This window comes from Typopeltis vanoorti, chromosome 25, assembly GCF_054136105.1.
Source record: "Typopeltis vanoorti isolate ZY-2024b chromosome 25, IOZ_Tvanoo_1.0, whole genome shotgun sequence".
In the NCBI taxonomy this organism is placed as follows: domain Eukaryota; kingdom Metazoa; phylum Arthropoda; class Arachnida; order Uropygi; family Thelyphonidae; genus Typopeltis; species Typopeltis vanoorti.
The window spans coordinates 19,142,627-19,164,049 of record NC_143573.1 but is presented as its reverse complement, the minus strand read 5'-3'; the positions used below and the strand labels follow the sequence as shown (position 1 = coordinate 19,164,049).

Below are 21,423 nucleotides of genomic sequence, written 5' to 3'. Positions count from 1 at the left end.
TTGTTCTTTAAAAGAGAAAGAACTTCTTCAGTGGGGGACATTAGTGAATAAGTACACCACGTCAAAACAAGTCATAATATCAGAGTTAGTGATTCAAAAGATTTTAAGTTTTGATATAAAGTCTGTTGTATTTTTAATAAAGGAAGTAGAATTTCCGGTAAAACATTTCAGAGAAGATGCAAGAAATTTTGACAGGTTATAAGTTGGAGAGACGATACCCTCTACTATAGGTCGAAGAGGAATATTTCTTTATGAATTTTTGGTAGACCATACAGTTGTGGGATTAGAGGATGTAGTGATCAGAGGGAAAGGCATATACATTTCTAGGTAATTCTGATGTCGTTCTTAGTAGATTATTGGTCTGGTTGTGGAGTTCTCTGGAGTGATCTCTATCAAGAAGTGAATAGGAATCAGAACTAATAATTCAAATATTTTCTGGCGGTAATCCATTTTGTTCAGGATTACTGTTGCATTACCTTTGTCTGCTGGAAGGATAATGATGTCTTGGTTATTCCTTAAATGTTTTAGAGCCTGTCATTCAGAAGATAGAATGTTATCCAACAGGGGTCTAGTACTGTTAATGGTAAAAATAGACTCAGTTCAGAGTAAGTTTGCATTCTTTGTGGGAAGGAGAAAAGCAGCCTTTTCAATTTTTGTGAGAAACAATTCCTTAGGAATAGATTTCGATGGTAACAAAATTCAGCCAGCTCTCTTGAGAGAACTGAACCTCTCACCCACTGAATTTATTTCAGTGGGTGAGAGGATATGGAAAAATTTATTAATAACCACTTTGTTTTGACTGAGGGATGGTTTGGTAAAAGAGTTCTTGTTTTCTTTTTAGAGAATTGAATTTTCCAATTAGTTTTTGTTTATTGTTGTTTTGGTACCTAGAGGCCAAAAGGTCACTAACTTCTTTAACATTATTGCAGGAATTACTATCTAGAGAAACTTCTAAGTGGTTAGCCAGAGAAGATTTTTTAATGAATAATAATCTAAGGAGTGCTTAATATCAACAATTCTCTCAGCGAGAAGTGCTAATTTTGCTTTGCAATCTTACGAAACTGTTCGGTTTTAATGTTCTCTTTGAACGATATGAAATTAGGAAAAACAGAATGAAACTTGTCTGTTAATAAAAAGTCCAATTCTTTTCATGGTCTTCCTGTATTCTTTAATGTTATGGTTGATTTCCTTGTCATAAGGATTACAAATATTTGATTGAAGATTTAACTCAGTTTGATATCATATTTAAAAATTTTTTAATGACTAGAACCAAGGTTTAAATAAAACTTTAATTACACTACGAGTTTCGTCTAAATTCTCTAAATTCTTCATTTTTATCTCCAAAATTGGCTAAAATTTTGAAGAAATATAATATCCAGACATTCTTCACAACCCTACTTAAACTTTGTTCCATCTTAAGTCATCCTAAAACTAAACACAATAATCTTAAAATATCCTGGTGGTTATAAGATTCTCTGCGATTGTGGTGAGCCATACTTCAGACAAACAGAGAAATCTATTGAATTCTGTTTAGAGGAACACCAGAGAGACATTACCTACAACAGAACTTGAGCCAGTGCCTTGTCCCATCATGCAGCGAACTCAAATGAAGGTTTTCCACATCAGATACTTTGGGATGAAACTGTCAAATACACAGATGTTGTAACGAGTTAGAGAGAAGAATTTTAGAGTCTAAGGAGATAGTTATCAATCCCGTCCATATCAATAACAACCTAAGCTACAGCCTACCAGACTCACAGCTCAACCATTCAATATTGGTGCTCTCAAGACCTTGTATGTGCACAGAGCCTTTAAGTTACTCTGTGTTAAAAAACCAATTTTAACATAGAGTAACCAAATAAGAATTCCTTTAGATTGGTATTTATATGTTTACATCACACCTGATGAAATCTAGATTTAGACGAAACTAGTAGTGTAATTAAAGTTTTATTTAAACTTCGGTTCTTAAAGTCTGATATCAAACCGAGAAAATCTTCGATCAAACATTATATATATATATATTGTAATAGAATTTGAATATAGTTCAATGTAATGTATTTTAAAATACTATAAATTTAGAGTTAATTACGAGAGTCCAGCATTAAGAACAATGTATGCTGCAACAGATATTTGCATTGCCAAGTGCATCATAGTCTGAAAAAGTTATTGAACCACTGCTTTAGACCAAAATATAATATTGAAGTTCTTACAGATAACAGATTAATTTGGAGACAAACTGTCAAATAGAAGTTAATAATGATGCAGTTTACATGTAGTACTACCATAATATTCTGTACATCCCCTGAGGATATGCATCAGGAATTAGTTACCTTGTGCTGCTTTTATTTCATTAAACACCCAGCATGAGTTCCAACTAGCACCTAAGCTTAACTTCCTTTTTTTTCTTTATGTTGATCCCATTGACGAGAGATTGGTTAGTCAACCTGTAGTACATCAGTGTTGTGGATGCATAGATAGTTGGGAAAGAAGTTCATGCATCTTTGGGAAAGACAAGAAGATGTTCTAGAATGCAATAGTAGAAGGAATGAAGGAGGAGGAAGTGAAACCTTTTCTGTAAGTTTGAAGTTGAACTTCATATATATATCAGTGGATTTAGTAGAGAGTGAGGAATTGCTGATGTTAGTTCAATTGAGAGTTGCCATGGAAGTTGTCAAGATTATAGAAGATGCATGCTGCAGAAACCAAATGGCCATGTGAAAGTGGGTGGAGCGATTCGTAAGAGATGGGTCATTAATCAGCCTAATTACCCTCTTCTGTATTGAGTCAAGTATTTTTAGGGACACTATCCAAAAGCAATATTCAAGAGTCGAGCAGATTTGCAATTTGTATAAGGTTAATAGCTGTTTGGAGGTAAAGCATTGTCTTCAATGAAAGAGGAATCCTAGCTTTTTTGGGTGCTGAAGAGGAAATGGATGTAATCAGTACTGTCGACAGGGTGTAGCATCGAGGCCGCCTGCCTCATGGCATGACTTAATAAGGGCTCTTGTTCAGCCATGTTGCTGTAGGTGCCGCTGCTACGCTAATAATTCCTGTTAGTGTAGCAAGTGCAGAAAGAAGTTTATCCAAGCGTAAACTGACTAAAAATAACTTGCGAACAGCAATGACCCAAGAAAGATTGGTTGTCTAGCAACTACATTGATAGAGGCAGACATAGGTTATAATTTAAATAATAACCTATGTCAGTTTATAAGTGAAGAGCTTATAAACAGTTATTGTGCGATATCCCTGTAGAGCAAGCATTTAATTAATATTATTATGTAATCATTTTACATTAATGTTTCTCTTGTAATAAAAACAAAATAGCAATTGGAGATTTATTTTTGTCTTATAATCCATCAGGGATGATATTTAATTGTCTGCCTCAGGGTGCGATCTAATCTGGCAACATCCCTGTTATTATTACATCAACTCTCCTGGAGTCGAAGACTCACCATGAGAGAGAGAGATCTATACCATTAACAATTATATATATAAAGAAAATATGATATTTGATTGTTTGCCTCAGGGTGCGATATAATCTGGCAACAGCCCTGGATGTAATTATGCTATGAGAGGCTTTATGTCAGAGTAATGCCAAGAACAGAAATTTCATCTTGTCTGGAGATTTGGATGTTGTCCAAAATAATACTAAAAGAAGGCCAAATGATGGGATCTTAACAGGCCTTTGTGCTGCACCCAGTCAGAGGAAAAGTTTGGCAAATCTTTAGTGGCAAGTGCAACCACTAAAGATTTGCCAAACTTTTCTATGATATTAGTTCAGTGGCAGATGGCACATGTGAGTAGAACCCCTGTTAATCAACAGTTGCAGAATCCATACTGGCAGTCATTTATTAATAGGATGTATTCAAGCTGTGAGATAGATGCCAGTGGAATAAGAGAGCATAAAAAGGTGGCATAGGACAGTAGTCAACTTTGGAGCACAAATCTTCTAGACAACTGGAGGAATGAAGATCCCATCAGGAGACTTTTTGGTACCTAATTTGGACAACATTCTTCTGATCGCTTTCTGATAAAAGGACAGAGGGGGACATTGAGTGTTGAGCATTTGAATGGTTGGAGAGCATTTGCCAAGATAAGTTATACATGCATTTGAGGAAAAGTATGAAGCCAGGAATTTTTTTTTTTTTTTGACAATTGACATTTATGACTTAAGGGGTGAAGTGAAAAGCTTTTCATATTCCCTGTTGTCAGTCATGGTCACAGTGAGGGAAAATATTATGAGCAGTTTGCTCTCCCTGAATGGGCATGGAGATTACACATTACTGAAGGAAGTTAAAATGGCTTTTGGTCTTTTGTGTTTGCATATAGGCTACAGCTTGCTGAACTAGATCATTGGGATGAGTGGACGTCTTTAGGAAGAACTTTGCAGCTAAACTCTGCAGGAAGAAGAAGACATAAGGAATATTTGTATCTCGGTGAAGTTGATGATTTCTGACGAACCGTGGGGCGTTTAGGATCATTCTCAAGCATTTGTTCTGAACCCGTTGCAATTTAATAATATTTGTAGTGGAGGTGTGCTCCAGGCTGGAGAAGCATAAGTAACTATAGGACGAATTGTCAGCTGGTATAAAAGCAGTTTGATTCTGATGTTTAGCTTGCTGCTTCTGTTTATTAGGGGGTAGATCTGAGCGATGGCTTTAGATGCCTTTGTACATGTAGCCTTGATGTGTTGGTTAAAAGTTAATTTTTTGTCAAGGACGACACCTAAGTAATTTGTTTCTGTCTGACAGGGAATTTTGGTGTTGAATAATAAGATGACTCCTACAGGAGATATCGACCTTTTTTTGTGAAGAGAATAGCTGAACTTTTTAGGGGATTTACTTGCAGTCTCCATTTGGAGAACCATCTTTCTAATCTTAGAAGGTTTTGTTGAAGTTTTCTAGTAACAAAATGTGTTGAAGAGATCTGACTAATAATACTGTGTCATCTGCATACAGGGCCATGATGGATGTCATTGGGTTGTGTGGGATACAGCAATAGAGCCAGTAGCCCTGTGGCACTCCAGCCAAGATGGGTCGCTGAGATGAGGTAGTGCCATTAATCTTGACTTGCATGGTCCTGTTTTGCAGATATGAACTAACTAAATGTGTCAATTTCATTGAGATACCAGCTGAGATAAATTTATGTAGCAATCCAAAGTGCCATATTTTGTCAAATGCTTTGAATAGGTCAAGGAAAAGAGCTCCCATGTATTGACGCCAGTTGTAGCTGGTAGTAATGTATTCCACAATTCTGTGGATTTGGTGAGTAGTACTGTGGTATTGCCGAACTGCTCTTTAGGAAGGATGTCTAGTTCATTTATTGAGGCTTGAAGACGTGCGAGGATGACCTTCTCCGCAATCTTGCCTAGGTTGGAGATAAGACTGATTGGACGATAATTTTGAGGCAGGTGAGGATCCTTGCCTGGCTTATGCATAGGAATTACATTGGCCAGTTTCCAGGTGGAAGGAAAATAGTGAAGACTTAGGATTGCATTTATAATTGTGGTCAGGTGCACTACTGCTTTTCGGGGCAGAAGTTTGATCACCCGATTAGTAATGCCATATGGCCCAGGAGCTTTTTTGTTCTTTAATTTTTTAAATAATGTAATATATCTCAGAAAGTGATGTTGGTGCAATATGGTCAGTGCTGGTGTCAGGAAGTTTGAGTGAGTGTCTGACCTTGCTGTGAATCTTATATATGTGGTCAAAGTCAAGGTTTTCATACGAAGGCCAGCATTGCTCCTCCAAATTGTTTGCTATAATTTCGGCTTTGTCTACATCTGTATGAGCAAGGCCCTGGTCAGAGAATGCTGGGGAAAGGGATCTGTCTTTGTTTTTGATATTTTTCAGTAGTCCCCAGATGGAGTGATCAGTAGGTGAAATGGAGGCTAACTTTTCTTCCCATACTTGGACTCTATGAGCTTTGAATGCATCTCTTACTGCCCCATTTAATCTGTTTAGAGCTGTTTTATCTTGTGGTGCACATGTATTATGGAATCTTTTCCTAGCTCTGTTTTTGTCTCTGATCAATTTAATGATGTCTTCAGGCAAACGATCTGGCTTGCGGGCAGATTTGTAGGAGGTAGCTACCGTTATAGCAGAATTAATTTGTTGTGTGAGATTTGTAACTGCAGTTTCTACTTCTTCTTTAATGCTTATGTGAGGAACAGGTCCAATATAATCCTTGACTGCTGTTGACAGTCTTTCCCATGCTATGTAGGAGTGAGAAGGAGGAGACAGGTACTCTTGTTTTCCCAGCTGTAATAGAATTGGGTTGTGATCGGATGATAGTTCATCCATTGATATAATGCTGTATTGAAGTTTGATATCCTGCAGGATAGCTATATCCAGGATGTCAGCAGTGCCAAACGTACTAAGATGAGTTGGTTCAGTGGGGCCTACCACAACAGCATTGCTTGATCCTAAGTAATTGGAAAGGATGCAACCATTCTTGTTGGTGGTTGTGCAATTCCATGCAGGGTGCTTGGAGTTCAGATCCCCGGCTATAATGGTGGGCTCTCTGATGCATAAGATGGCATTTAGGTCAGAGTATAGTAGAGATTTTTGGGGAGGGTTGTAAGTTGAGTAGAGTTTCAATCTGCCAGCGGAGCTGGTGACTACTTCCACGCCTGTGATCTCAAGGTTAGTGGTTGAAGGGTTGCTCACAGAGTGGTGCTTAATGTAATTTTTAATGAAGATGGCAGTGCCGCTGCCTCTGTAGAGTAATCTATCATTTCTGTATAGGCAATAACCCCTTATTTTAGGATTGTCTGAGGGTCTTAAATGAGTTTCACTGATTAATATAACATCTGGTTGATACCTATATGTGAAATCTCGGAGTTCCAGAATTTTGTTTTTGGGGCCATTTGCATTCCAAGCAATGATCTGAAGAGATGCTGGAATGAGTTTGTTACTATTCATTTATGAGAGCTGTGAGGATGACCTGTGTTTCACGAAGAAATCTTTTAGTGGAGGTTGCAGTAGGGTTTGACAGGCTGAAATCTTGTAGCATGTTTGCTAGTGAGGCCATAATAACAGCTGTTAGATTTTTAGGTGCTATTGGTTGATTTTGTTCTGGTATTGGTCTATTTGTACGGGTCACATCGGCATAACTTCTTGTTTGCTTTTGGGTGTCTCTATTATTGGAGGTCTCCGACTGTGGCTGCTGTCTCCAATTTTGATGTCTGGGCCTCTGGTGTTCTTATACTGTAGGAGGAGGGCTGATTGACTGCCTCCATCCGTCTGTTCTTTGGGTGCTGAGTACATCCTTTGGAGTTCGCAGGATGAGGGCCACCACAGTTGGCACATTTGGCCGAGGTGGTCCTTGGCTTTGTGCAGGTATTGGTTGAGTGGCTGTCCCCACATTTCAAACATCTATATTCCGCTCTACATAGATTCTGGGCATGGCCAAACTTCTGGCACCTGTGGCACTGACCAGAAGATGATCTTTTCCGGAGTGGTTCTGGTGTGACGATGAGACCACAGACTGTTTTTAAGTTGTAGATATTTTTGTAAATTTCATGAATCTCTACTAGGACTAATGGCATGGGTGTCTTGTCTGCTTTGTACATTCTGCTGACCTTGACTGGAGGCAGACCCTGAGAATTATGGTCAGCAGCTATTTCTGCAGTGTCAATGTCTTCACAGACACCACGAAGGACCACTTTTAAGTTTTTTCCCAAGCTGAGCGCAAAGGTATGATACTGGATGCCTCTATCATCCAGTTCTTTGGTCACCTATAGACTGTTACTGTTTCTGGCTGTATCTTTATGCCTTCATCCATGTTTTTGGCCTTAATGAAGCCAATGTGCAGATTGGACATTGTGGATCTTAAAGCTGCCCATTTATGCTTTTCTCTAAGGATGATCGGAGGCACCTTTTCTTTGGGAGAAATGGAGGCGTCTGAACCCTGAGCATCCTGTTCCATTTCGTTGTCTTTGTGCGGTTCTTCTGTTCTTCGCATTTTGCGTGCGCACACTTCTACAAAGTCTTTAGGAGTAGAAGGCACCGATTCTAACTGATCTTCTGCGACAACGTGTGTGACACTTTACGGGGAAAACGTCTCATAAAGTTTAGGGAGGGAGGGAGGGAGTAAAGAGAGGGAGACATATTTAGTTGGATGTTACTATAGGCCTGGGAATGTGGAAGGTGGTGATGAAGAAATGTATAAACAACTTGGATTAGTGAACAAAGGAAGGGTAATTATTATGGGTGATTTTAATTATGGTGGTACAGATTGGAATGAAGAGATAGCATTTGGGAATAAGGAAAGTGAATTTCTCGAGTTCTTGAGAGATAACTATCTCAGGCAGCATGTAAAGAAAGACACACGAGGATCAAGAGTTCTAGATCTCATCATTTCATCAGAGGATGTAATTGTTAGAGGGGTTTCACATTTTCCTCCAGTTGGTAAAAGTGATAATGAAGTAATCACCTGTGTTGTGGCTAGTCATATGCAGGCTTTTGCGAGGAAAGGATATATCTGGAATTAAGGCTGGTGAGTATGACAAGCTTAGGAGACAACTTGGAGCTATAACATGGAACGAGGAGTTGAGCAGTAAGGAAATAAATGCTGCATGGGAACTTACAAAGAAATACATAACAGCATCAAAAAGTTAAGGGATGAAAGTAGAAGAATGGTAACTGCTGCAGAAGACATTGAGTTATTCAGTGATGACTCAACAATGACTGGGTTAGTCCCGAGGGGTTGGAAAGAGGGGAAAATAATTCCACTGCATAAAGGAGGTTCCAAGACTGCTGTTGTAAATTACCGACTGATTAGCATATCAGGAATCATTGTCAAGGTCTTGGAGAAATTAGTCAAGAGAAAAAGAAAGAGAAAAAGATAGGATTGGATACATGAAAATGGGATACTGTACGGTAGACAACATGGTTTTGAGAAAAAACCATGTTGGTAGATCATGCCTCAGTAACTTGCTCACGTTTTATAACACAATGATGGCTGAACTGGATAAGGGTAATGGGTTTACAGTGATTCTACTGGACCTTGCGAAGGCCTTTGACAGGATACCACATGGAATTCTAATCAGTAAACTGCAGCATATGGGGATGGATATAGGGTTGGTGAGATGGATAGGAGGGTGGTTGATGGAGAGATATCAGAGAGTGGTTTATTCAGGAGTAGAGTCCAAAAGATGGCTTGTGACTAGTGGTGTGCTGCAGGGTTCTGTTCTTGGACCACTACTTTTCAATTTGTTCATTAATGATATAGGAAAGGATCTGAGAGGAAGTGTTGATTTGTTTGCTGATGATGCAAAGTTGGGTAGAGCAATAGTGAGTGCACAGGATGTAATAATTTTGCAAGATGATTTGGATAGTTTGGAGGACTGGGCTAAGAAAAATGGATGTCGATTTAATGTGGCAAAGTGTAAGGTTATGCATTTTGGGGTGAAAAGATTAGCAGCAATATATCAATTGCTGCTAATCTTTTAGTGGAACCGTACTCCAGGAGATTGACGAGGCAAGGGATTTGGGAGTGTTGGTGGATAGGGAGTTGAAGTTTAGGGGGCACATTGCAAAAGTGGCTAAATCAGCTCATCAAATCACTTGGTTGCTGAAAAATACTTTAACAAGCAGAGACAAACACGTTATCGTTCCTCTGTATCGAGCCTTCATAAGACTCCATCTAGACTACTGTGCTCAGATATGGGCGCCAAGGTTTCTTCTTGATGGGGAGGAGCTGGAGAGGATCCAGAAACGAGTGACCAAGATGATAGCAGGTCTATGGAATGAACCTTATGAGAACAGGATGAAGATTTGTGGGTTGCAAAAATTGGTTAATGGGCGGGAAAGGGGTGATATGATTGAGACATTCAAATTACTGAAGGGTTTCTATAAGATTGATTCAGAAGATATTTTTCAGAACAGGACTGGTGGGAGGACTAGGGGCCATACATGGAAGCTAGGCAAGAATGTGGTTAGCAAGGGTGTTAGAGCTAGGTTTTTTATTGGAGAGTGGTGAATGAGTGGAATAAGCTGCCAGAGTATTGTGTGTGCTATGAATGAGTTGAAGGCGAGGTATGATAGATACTGTGTGAATGTCGAATAATTGTTCTTGACATGATGTTAGGGCCTCCGTCGATGAGTCTGTTGTCTCCTTGGTGTTGCCCAAAATAATAATAATAATTTATAAGTGTTTCATCCTGATCATGGTGGAATCATAAGGAACTTAGTGTAGAGGACATAGGAGAGGATAGCTTAATTGTGAATGAGCAGGAGGTATTTGAGGAAATAAATAACCTTGATGTTAATAAGGTGATAGGATTTGATAAAATCCTATCACCACGCATCTTAAGAGAATGTTCCAGGGAACTGGGAGTAGCATTGGCATGCCTGTTTAACAAGAGTTTTGCAACAGCACAGGTTCGAAGGGAGTGGAAGGTGAGTAAAATTGTTTCACTGCATAAAGGCAGTAATAAGGCTGTAGCTTCAAATTATAGACTGGTCTGTATATCTGAAGTTGTGGTGAAGGTCCTGGAGAGATTGGTGGGAAGTAGGATACAGAAATGGGTTGATAAGAGCAGTATTCTCTGTGGTTATCAGCATGGGTTTGTTAAGGGAAGATCATGTTTTACTGACTTACTTATATCACTAGGTTCCCCCCCCCCCGACTTCTAGGCCGGTTCTCCTTGAATTCTGATGCCTCGAAAGGAGGTTTCGCCCCCCCCCCCCCCGGGCGCCCAACCCCTCCGAATTACGGACTGGTAGGCTGGTTCTTCTTGAATTCTGATGACTCGACACTCAGGGTAGCCCCTGAGTTTCAAAACGTTTCAAATAACTTGACAAAAAACGTTACCAAAAAAGGCTTATCATTTTATATTACAGGGTAGATAACAAGGTGACAAATACCTTGAACAGAGGAGATGCATCAAAGGCTTTTGTGAGACTGCCACATGACAAGCTCTTAATTAAATTGAAGGAGATAGGATTGGATAACAGACTTCTGTGTTGGATCAGTCACTGGCCAGATAGGTATCCCCATATACAACTTTCAGATAGGTATCAGAAAGTTGTATATGGGGGTTCAGTATCTCGAAAGAGAAAGGTCACCAGTGGTGTGCCACAGGGGTCAGTTTTGGAGCCATTCTTATTCAATTTGTATGTTAATAATATTTAATATTGGGTTGGGTTTAACTAGTAATATCTAGCTGTTTGCAGATGATGCAAAACTGAGAAGAGCAATGCACAGTCAGGTTGATGTTAATGCCTTACCTTACAAGAGGACTTGAATGGATTGAATGAATGGGCAGGTAAGTGAAACTATCAGTTCAATTTTGTCAAGTGTAAGGTTTTGAGATTTGATAAGCAACGATGGGATGTGAAGTATACACTTGGTGGGGAAACTTTAACAGAAGTAGTGGAGATGAGAAATTTAGGAGTGATGGTGGACAAGGACCAGAAATTCAGGGGCCACATTGCACAAGTTGTGAAGACATCACATCGAATAATGGCAATGATGTGGAGAACCCTGACATGCAGAAATAGAGAGGTTATGATTCCATTGTATAAGGCCTTGATTAGACCTCATATGGATTATTGTGCACAGATTTGGTTGCCTGGCTTTCATGGTGACAAGGATATGTTGGAAAGGATACAGAGAAGATTCAGAAAGGTAGTCAATGGTAGGCAGAGTACGAGGATAGATTGAGGGAATGTAAGTTGCAGAGCCTTGTGAAGGGGGAGATATGATTGAGACATATAAACTGGTCAGGGGTTGTTATCAGGTAGACATGGAAGATTTTTTTTCATAGAAGTTGAGAAGGAAGTAGAACAAGAGGCCATTGCTGGAAACTGTATAAGGAGGGTGTGAGCAAAGGAGTGAGAAGTGGGTTCTTTGCATGGAGGGTGGTTGGTGAGTGGAATGCATTGCCTGAGTGTGTTGTGGATGTGGACACATTGAATCAGTTTAAGAGCAGTTAGATGAGCATTGTATGCAATAGTGAGTAGTACCTCCCACGATAAGTCTCTGACTCCATGGAGGTCGAGGGTTGATAATAATAATAATAGTCTGCATTGTAATTTCCTTAAAGAGTACAGTTATGAAGATACTTCATGTATCTTCATAACCATATGGTAAAGGATTAAAATAAGAATATACTTCGTAACCAACAAAATATCTCTTAACAATTATGTCTGATCTAGACTGTTATAATAACATGGTGATGTGCCATTTTATTACTAGTATATGGGAAATATATGATTTCTGCATTCACTATCCAGACCTCAATAGAGGTTGAAACCAGTCTGCATAGTGACCCTGTATATTGCTATGCATTATACATATTTCTGATATGTATAATGCATAGCAATATACATATCAGAAAGGAAGTGTGCTTTGTATTATGGGATACTGAGGTGAAGTCAACAGCCTCTATATACAAGTAGACCAGTCATGAAAGATTTTTCATGTGCAAACTCTGTTTGCTTATGCATTAGATAAAAGACTATAAGAATATAATTTCTTGTCGAGTAATCGTCACAGTTTTTAATAATCTGGTTATATAGAAAATATATAACTTCTGGTTATATATAGAAATATATAAAATGAATAAATAAAAGTATTTATTTATTCATTTAACATATAGGGGGAAATACAAGAAATTATTGAGCAAACTATATACAGACTGACAGCAGTTAAATTAACCAATCGATGGTACTATCTGGGAGTACGTGCAAGTTCCTGAGGCACAGGGGGAAGCATTCATTAGTGATATGATGCATAGTCTGTACAGCATCACACATGCAAAAGGGTGACTACTGACATTCCCCACATCTGTGAGGAATTTCATAGTCAGCAGCCTTTTCTGGTCCTAAATCTGTTTAGCTGGCTGCAGAGGTAGATTGAATCCTGGAAGTTTGATAGTTAGATCTGTAATCAAGTATTTGTTTGTAATTTGTAGTTTGTTCCAGACTCTTCTCTACCAGTCCTGAGGACCATCATCTGGTATTTCCACAAGGCATGTGGGAGAGCTGGAGGCAAGGCAGCAAGCTAGAGGTGGAGAGATATGTTGATGTATAGAAAGGCATGTGTTATTTCTGCTTTTATTTACTTCTTTGATTGTAACTTCTCTTCTGAAACACGGAGGAGTGATGTTGGAAAGAACAGTTCTCATTGTTATGTTAAGCTGTATTTCTGGGAGAGTTGTGTGGTGACTTTGATTCCAAACTGTCAAGCAAAGAGTATTTCTCAACAGGGAAGACCAAAGCCAGGGCTGCTGTTCTAAGAGTCAAGGCATTACAATCCCGTGTTGTGCCTTTCAGCTTATTTATGATGTTGTTCCTGGCAGATATTTTTAACTTAGTTTTTACCAAATGTTTTCTATGGTCAAGTGTGACACCAATGTAACAAGGGTTACTTTTGTGGATAAAAGAGTACTGTTGCAGAAATTTATTTTTAGTTTTCTATGAGCCTTATGGTTATTTAGATGGAAAACAGAAACAACAGTTTTGCTGAGATTAGTATATACACATATACAAAGAAACAAGCTACACTACAGTCTACATGGTATGCTAAAGTTACATTAATTTGGTCAGCTGTTAAAACTACTGACCTGACCTCTTGTAGAAAAAAAAAAACCGTACTACATCAACCCTAGAGTCCTGTTTTTATTACTCATTTGGTTACAAAAAATAAATTAAGCTAGAGAGCAACATGCTCTCACATAATTACTCATATAAGTATACATATAAATTAGAACAAACTCATTATAATCTTAATGCTACTTTTAAATCACCTATAAAATTAAACAAAAACATATTCAACTCCTCTAAGGATCCTCCCCCCCCCATTGGCTCATCCTGAGTATATTCATCCATTGCACCTGTAATTTACCTTATATTGGTGAAACTTGACGTATACAATTCCTATTTGTAAAAAAGAACACAAATGACACATTAAATTTAACAGTTTTGGTGGAGCATGCCTCTCAGATCATGCCCTTAACACCAAATTGGTTGGAAAAGTACTTGTTCTTTACATCATACAAAAACTTGCTATGAACTGTAAAGCCTATGATATTTTGATCAATCCTAATCTTAACAATAATGGTGGCATAAAAATCCCAAGAATTTGGTTGGCATGCATTCATCCCCTTAAGTTCTTCAAGTTTTCCAGCAAACGCTGACTTTAGGACTCTAATCAATAATTTTGGCTCATTGGCCACCATCCATACTGTTTTGTTCTAATTTATATATGTATTTATATGAGTAATTATGTGAGAGCATGTTGCTCTCCAGCTTAATTTATTTTTTGTAACCAAATGGATAATAATAATAACAGGATTATAGTGTTGATATAATAAGGTTTTTTTTTTTCTACCAGAGGTCAGGTCAGTAGTTTTAACAGTTGATTAAATTAATGTAACTTTAGCATACCATGTAGACTGTAGTTTAGCTTGTTTCTCCATATATATGTGTGTACTCCAAATGATGACCTTAATGTGAAGGGCAAAATGTCAAGTGATTAATTTTGGTTTGTATTAAACTGAAGTTTTTCTTTGACATGGTAGTGTTTCCACAATTTTTATAATGAATGCTGATTACTTTGTAATCTTGAAGGAAATGATGCCAATTAGAAACTATGTTTTGATTTTGACTGGTTTTAGTGAAATATTTGCTTCATCAGGAAATAACATGAATAAACTAACAACTAGAAAGCAAGTAATACAGTTAACATATGTAACGAAAAATATTTGAAAATGTTTAAACAATGGAAGCATTCATTTGCTATTATGCTGGTTGGTGATTTGTGGGTTGCCAACCTTGAAACACTGCTCTCACATTTGGGGTGGTGCATCTAAAATCGCTAAGAATTCTTGATGTTGTTCGGGAGCAAGAACAGTTTAGTTCATTAACAGCTCCTCTTCTTAGCTGCTGTCTCACTTGCAGTGAGTTTCTGCATAGTTTCTCTTCTACAGATGTTTCCATGGGCATGGTTCAGCAGAACTTATCCATTATGTCCCAGTTCTGCTAAACCAACAGTAACATGAGAAACAGCTACCCAACATCCTTTTACAGTTGAGCTGCTAACTCACCAAACCAGCTACTCCCAGTCATCTTTCATTCTATCTACCTCGGCTTTGTGGAACAGTTTAATCTAATCCCACAAAGTATCTCCTCAAATGGAATATCAACTGATTACTGTTGACCCCAGTCCAGCATATGGCATTTATTTGCTATAGGCCTTGAAGCCTCTTGTGTATGGCAGTGATATAAAAAAAATACTGCTTAATGATTTGGAAACCAAAATTGTTGCTCTTTATACTATTAAGACATTTGAAGAGTCTGAAAAAAAAGTGTCCCATGGTAACTTTCATCAATTACAAAATGCATGCTTTCGCATGCATTTTGTAATTGAAGTCTAGTTTCCTTTACTGGTACTCACAGTGGGTGATAAATAATGTTCAATGTTCATCTTCTCCACTGATTTCAGAATGCTAAACTTCTGCTCTTTTACTAACTATCACCTTAATTTATAGGCCTGCTGAGGACAGTAATACCTAAGAATGCATATCATAAACATCGTTAATGCTGATCATTATATCATTTTTCAGTGCATGTAGATAACTGAGGTAAATGGAAGATAACCTAGTAAATGTTAATCTTCGTAAAATTTATTCTCCTATATTTTTAATGCAAAAAAATCCTCTTATTGCCTTTTCTAAGATTTAGTTTCATCCAGGCCTTCAATTAAGAAATTAACTCCTTTCTTGTGGAGAGAACAGTAGCTGCAAATTTCTCCTGAAATAATATATCCCATTCATAAATATACTGACAAAGAAGCTGAGATTCACTCTTCAGTCTTTCTCCAAATGGCATGGCTTCTCTTGTGAACGACTGTACGTTATACAAATCTCAGATCTACCCAGCGATGATACTGCTTCCATGTGAAGGAATGTACCCCAAAATTTTCTTTAAGAATTCCAGATGATGAATTCTAGACAGTAGTCAAGTTACTTAACACCTCCTCTCTTGCAGATTTGCTTCACTTGTTATTACATAATGTGCAATTAGTGCTTTATGCCTTTTCTAACAGTTCATTCAAGCATATAACTATAGTTCTCTTCTCAAGGTTTGTGAATGTCTGTGTTGCAACCAATGCACAGTTCATCTTTTAATCACTGCACACTAATTTTCTTCTTTCATTTCCACTACTGCCATCTTGTAGAATAAATTATTAGCATGTTTCCCATTAATTATAACCCAGTACAATTGAGATGCAGAGTAATGCTAAATAGACAACACTTCAAACCTAGATTAAAAAGCTTTAATTTTATTAGACTGTGAAGGATCTTCATTACCAGTATTATTATTATTATGTGATACCTAATCTCAGAAGTAGTGGGTGACTACTGTACACTATGTTATTCTACTTTGCGCTATTCCACTTCACACTCCAGCAGTTTACCTCATGTGATCACACTAATCATTAATCTATCTCACAAATGTGTTTTTATCTGTTAATTGTGAGTGTTCTTTGGCTGGTTTGCTTGTTTTGTGAGGAACTATCCAAGTTTCCAGAAGGAAAACCCTGCTACTTCCATACAAGATTACTTAACTTGCCTTCATTTGAAAAGGTCTTTATAAATATTCTTTGGGCTGTAACATGATTTGAAGTGGATTTTTAGACGAAAGGCATTGTCATTACTGACAGAGTGAAAGAGGCCCAAAACCATAAGGATACACTTATTTAACAGTAAGTAATGTTGCTATATTTGGATTGGATGAATGAATTTTGTATTATTAACTATTTGCCAAAGTAATGTACTTTCCACTGTAAGCATTGATTATAGTGAGCCATTATAATAGCTATTGCAAGGATATTTGCAGTGCCAACTCCATTACAATGATAAGCAACTGTAATGAACATGGACTGCAAAATAAGTTGGAAAGACTGCTATAATTCAGAAATGTAAATTTAAATCCAATTAATGAGCATTTCTAGTTTGAATTGAATTTTTCTCTTTACGTTGTCAAATTTTTAATCCTTTTATGAAACTGACCTAGGACTACGTTAGTGCAATGGCTCATTTGACAGTGTTTGCAAAATAAGCTAATTTATTTAATATGGCTTTTTTCTTCATTTTGTGGTTGTGTTTCTTCCTTTGTAACTGTGATAATGAAGATGTGGATACAACTGGCACTGAAACCTAAAATAAATAAAGAAAGAAAGAAACAGGGGAAAAAATAATATATGCTGGTATGCAAGTGTAATCCCAAGACTTGATAGTATACTGTTTCTGTAAGCTGATAATGAACTTTAGTTGATAATTTATATACTAATATAATTAATGATTAATAAATGTATGTTAAAATCATTTTTTTCCCTTCATCTAATATTGCATGTTTCTTAATCAAGAGAATATTAGAGAATATATTGTTTTGTATCAGTGTAATCATACATCAAAAATTCACATCAGTGGAATCATACATCAAATTCATGACTGGATAGCACTCAAGGTACAAGGTACTCTTGTACCTTGAGTGCTATCCAGCTGACTGGATAGCACTCAAGGTACAAATTTAACTCAGAGAAATGATCACTATATGTGAAGAGTTAATAGTTTAACATTAAAGATAAAATAAAAAAGAAGGTAAATAATAATTTAATAATTAGAACATCTCTTAGACCCATATCAAAATGATTTATATTTAAGCAGCATTATCAGACCTCTTTAGAAGGTTTTTTTATATGTTTCTGTAAAATACATTCAAGAATAATTGCGAGATTGTTTTATGAATTACAATAATTCAATCTCAGGTGATTTAAGAATATTGGTCAGCAAAACTCATTTTATAATACAGCATTGCACATCAATTATAACTTTTCTCACTATGAATTAATTTATAAAATTTAATACCATTTTATATGTCTAAAGGATGAAATGAATATAACAGGTAATATATATAATAGCAAAAGGAATCATCTCATAGCAAAATAACAGTGGCGACAAATTGATACTTATAAAAATTATAGCTTTTTTTGCAAACATGAAGTGTACAGAATTTTTAATGCAATTTGTTATTCTTTGCCCATATATTTTATAGTAAACATAGACCATATGCTAGGCTTACAAACAATTACTCTTTAAATTGACATTGCACATAACGTGCTAAAACAACAATGCAGATTTTACAAAATGTGCTTTACTGCAGAATGCTGGTTTGATGGGAATATCCTTTGTAGAGTCTTTGCCCTAATCAGCTCTTATAAAATGGTATACACAATGTGCTCAAGGAAATCCAGATCAGTGCTAATAGAGTTCATTTTGTCTTTAATGTAACAAAAACTAAATATATTATAAGCTGCCAGGCTTTGCTCTTATGACTATGAACAATGCTTTGATACTGCTATTAAGAGATTCAGGCTCATGTAGAGCTTGTAATGTTAGGACACACTGATAATGATATGTTTGAAAGAATGAACTTTATCACCAGTAATTACTTTTATTTGTGACCTGACATACATGCTCATGTTGGTCCCATGGCACAATAAAAATGACAAAAGCACAACAAACTGCGTGCACTTTTTCTTTCCTTCCTTTCTCACTCTCCCCTGTTTTCTTTGTTTCTTTCGTTTTTTTTTTTCCCTTTTGGTCCCATTGCTGAATGTTATATTTCACAGACAATCACATTAAGAGACAATTACCTTTCAGCTTTTCCTTCCTAACTTGAGACCGTGTTTTCTTTGCATCAAGTTGAAGACTCATGGTCCGTCTTTTTTCCATATTCAGCAGTTCCTGGAACAATTCCTTGACATTGTAGTTGGTTTTGGCAGATGTCTCCATATATCCACATGCCCATCGATGGGCTTGGTCAAGTCCTTGCTGGTATTCCACTTCTCGATTATCACTTTCATCACATTTATTTCCTATAAGCATGATAGGAATGCCTTCCATGGAGCCCTTTACTTCTTTGATGATATCATAAATTGGCTTCAGTTCTTCAAGACTCTGTCTACTAGAAATGGCATATACCAAGATAAAAGCATGACCTTTTGATATGTTTAGTCTTTGCATTGCTGGAAACTGATGACTTCCTGTAGTATCTGTTATCTGTAATGTGCAGATATTCTTGTTGCATGTAATTACCTAAATAATGAGAAATTATAAAAACAAAAAGATGTCAATGATTACATCATTGCTGAGGTTGATGTGATTACAATATCCTAAACATTTATACATTACTATTAGCAATACATTTGAGCAGAGTAAAATTCCAATTTTTGAATTAAATATTTATTTAACAATTTAGATAATTTAATCTTACATTTACAGCCAGTTATTATTATTATCTGAGCAAGCATATTTGGGGAGTTCATGACTCATTGCTGGAAGCTCACAATGACCATTATTCACACAGTACATGCTATACCTCTCTTTAAACTTATTCACTGGAAATGCACTCAAGAACCACTTCCATTATTGTTATAATATAACCTGTCATGTTATAATAGAAAGAGTAAATTAATAAGGCAAGATTTTCCCTTTACAAAAGATGTGCTATTCTTCATAGATTATCACGCATCTGTCCATTTATTCCTGATTTCTGGTGTAACTTACTTTCGGATACCCCAATTATCATTTTTGAGATAATAACTGGCCTGGAAATTGTTATATCTTTATATAGTCTCATTCTCATTTCATTTTTGTCAATGTGTTAGGCATGTGACTGTTTCAACCAACTAACTTGGCTTCCTCGCATTCTTTTACATAATGAAACTCTTACCTGCTTTCTACTCTTTCGGGACCTTATTAGTTCTGAGGCTGAAATTAATCAATGTAATCAGAGGCACTACCAATTCCCTTGTAAATTCATATAATACATTGGCTAATACTCCATCCAGTCCTATAGTTATTTTTGCATTACGATTCTTCAGTATTCTAAGCACCTCCAGATTTATCTACTTCTATTCTTGCATCAGTCTGTCACACTCACTGCACTATCTCCACTGGATGATACATCCTCATAAAGTGATAACTCAGTACCACAACTATTTCTTTTGCTTCTACCAGCAGTATTCATTCAAGTTATCCTTTCATAATCATCCATTTTTCACTTGCCATGTAATGAAAGAACTCTTTTGAATTTCCTTTGGCCTGTTCAGCTAATTTCCTTTCATAATCTGATTTTACCACCCTTACCATACTGGTCACTCTTTTTGCTTGTGCTTTGTACTTCTCATGAGTTTCCTGATCACCTTTTCTTATATGTCCTCCATGATATTTTTCTCTTTTGCTGCAGCTTCTACTATGATACTGCTGATTCTTCTTATTATCGTTAATATTTGACATCTATAAAGTCAAAGGACTCATTTGCAGTTTCTGCACTCACCTTACTTTCAGGCAGTGCATTCCACTCACCAATCACTCTCGACGCAAAGAACCTGCTACTCACTCCTCTGCTTACACCCTCCTTATACAGCTTCCATGAATAGCCTCTGGTTTCACCCTTGTCTCCCTCTACTTTATGAAATATCTTCTCCACATTAATTGGATAGCAACCCTCACCAACTTAGTTAGTGTCAGGTCTATGATAGACCTGACACTAACTTGGTAAACTTTCTCTGGACCTTCTCCAATACATCCTCATCCCCCTGAAAACCAGGTGACCAAATCTGTGCACAGCAATTCATATGTGGCCTGATAAGTCTCATACAGGGAAACCATAACCTCTTTGCTTCTACATGTCAGTGTCCTTCTCATGATTACCATAATCTGTTTGGATATTTTTGCAATTTTAGCAATGTGACGCTGAAACTCCAAGTCTGTCCACTATCACTCCCAGATCTCTCATCTCTGCCACCTCTTTCAAAATTTTCCCTACTCATTTGTATAATTAATTGTATATTCTACATACCAACCTTCTGACTACTACATTTCAAGACCTTGCATTTTGCAACATTAAATCGATAGCTCCAATCATTTGCCCAATCACATAGTCTATACATATCCTCCTGCAAGGCCACAACATCTGCTCTACTTTTCATAGTCCTTCCCAACTTTGCATCATCAGTGAACAGCTGCACATTTCCAGTTAAGCCAGTCCCAATGTCATTAACATATAAGTTAAACAATAATGATCCCAAAACAGATCCCTATGGCAGTTGACCAGTGACCTTCCTCTTTTGGAATACCACTCCTCCATATATAACCAGCTGCTACGTGTAATCTGCATGTAAGCAGATTGATGAAACATGCCCCCCCAACAAACCCACACTGACTATCATAAAGAATACTGCTATTATCGACCCACTTCTTTAATACCTTAAGAACACTCCCAGATACACAGATTGGCCTATAGCCTTAGCCTTATCCCCCCCCCTTTGTGAAGTGGAACAATTTTCCCCACCTTTCATTCCTTTGAAACTCACCTTGTTGCAAGATTCATGTTAGATAGTTGT

The 21,423-nt window shown here is 37.1% G+C and overlaps 1 protein-coding gene across 1 annotated transcript in view; it reads right to left on the bottom strand.

Moving 5' to 3' along the window:
- Nucleotides 1-18,438: 18,438 nt before the first annotated feature.
- The window catches only part of LOC150092583 (GTP-binding protein Di-Ras2-like), a 138,858-nt gene continuing 135,873 nt past the window's right edge, over nucleotides 18,439-21,423 (bottom strand). The window contains exon 4 of the mRNA XM_090414671.1: nucleotides 18,439-19,111. Coding sequence (XP_090270797.1) covers nucleotides 18,650-19,111 — 462 coding nt within the window. The 3' untranslated portion in view covers nucleotides 18,439-18,649. The remainder of the gene's footprint in view (nucleotides 19,112-21,423) is intronic.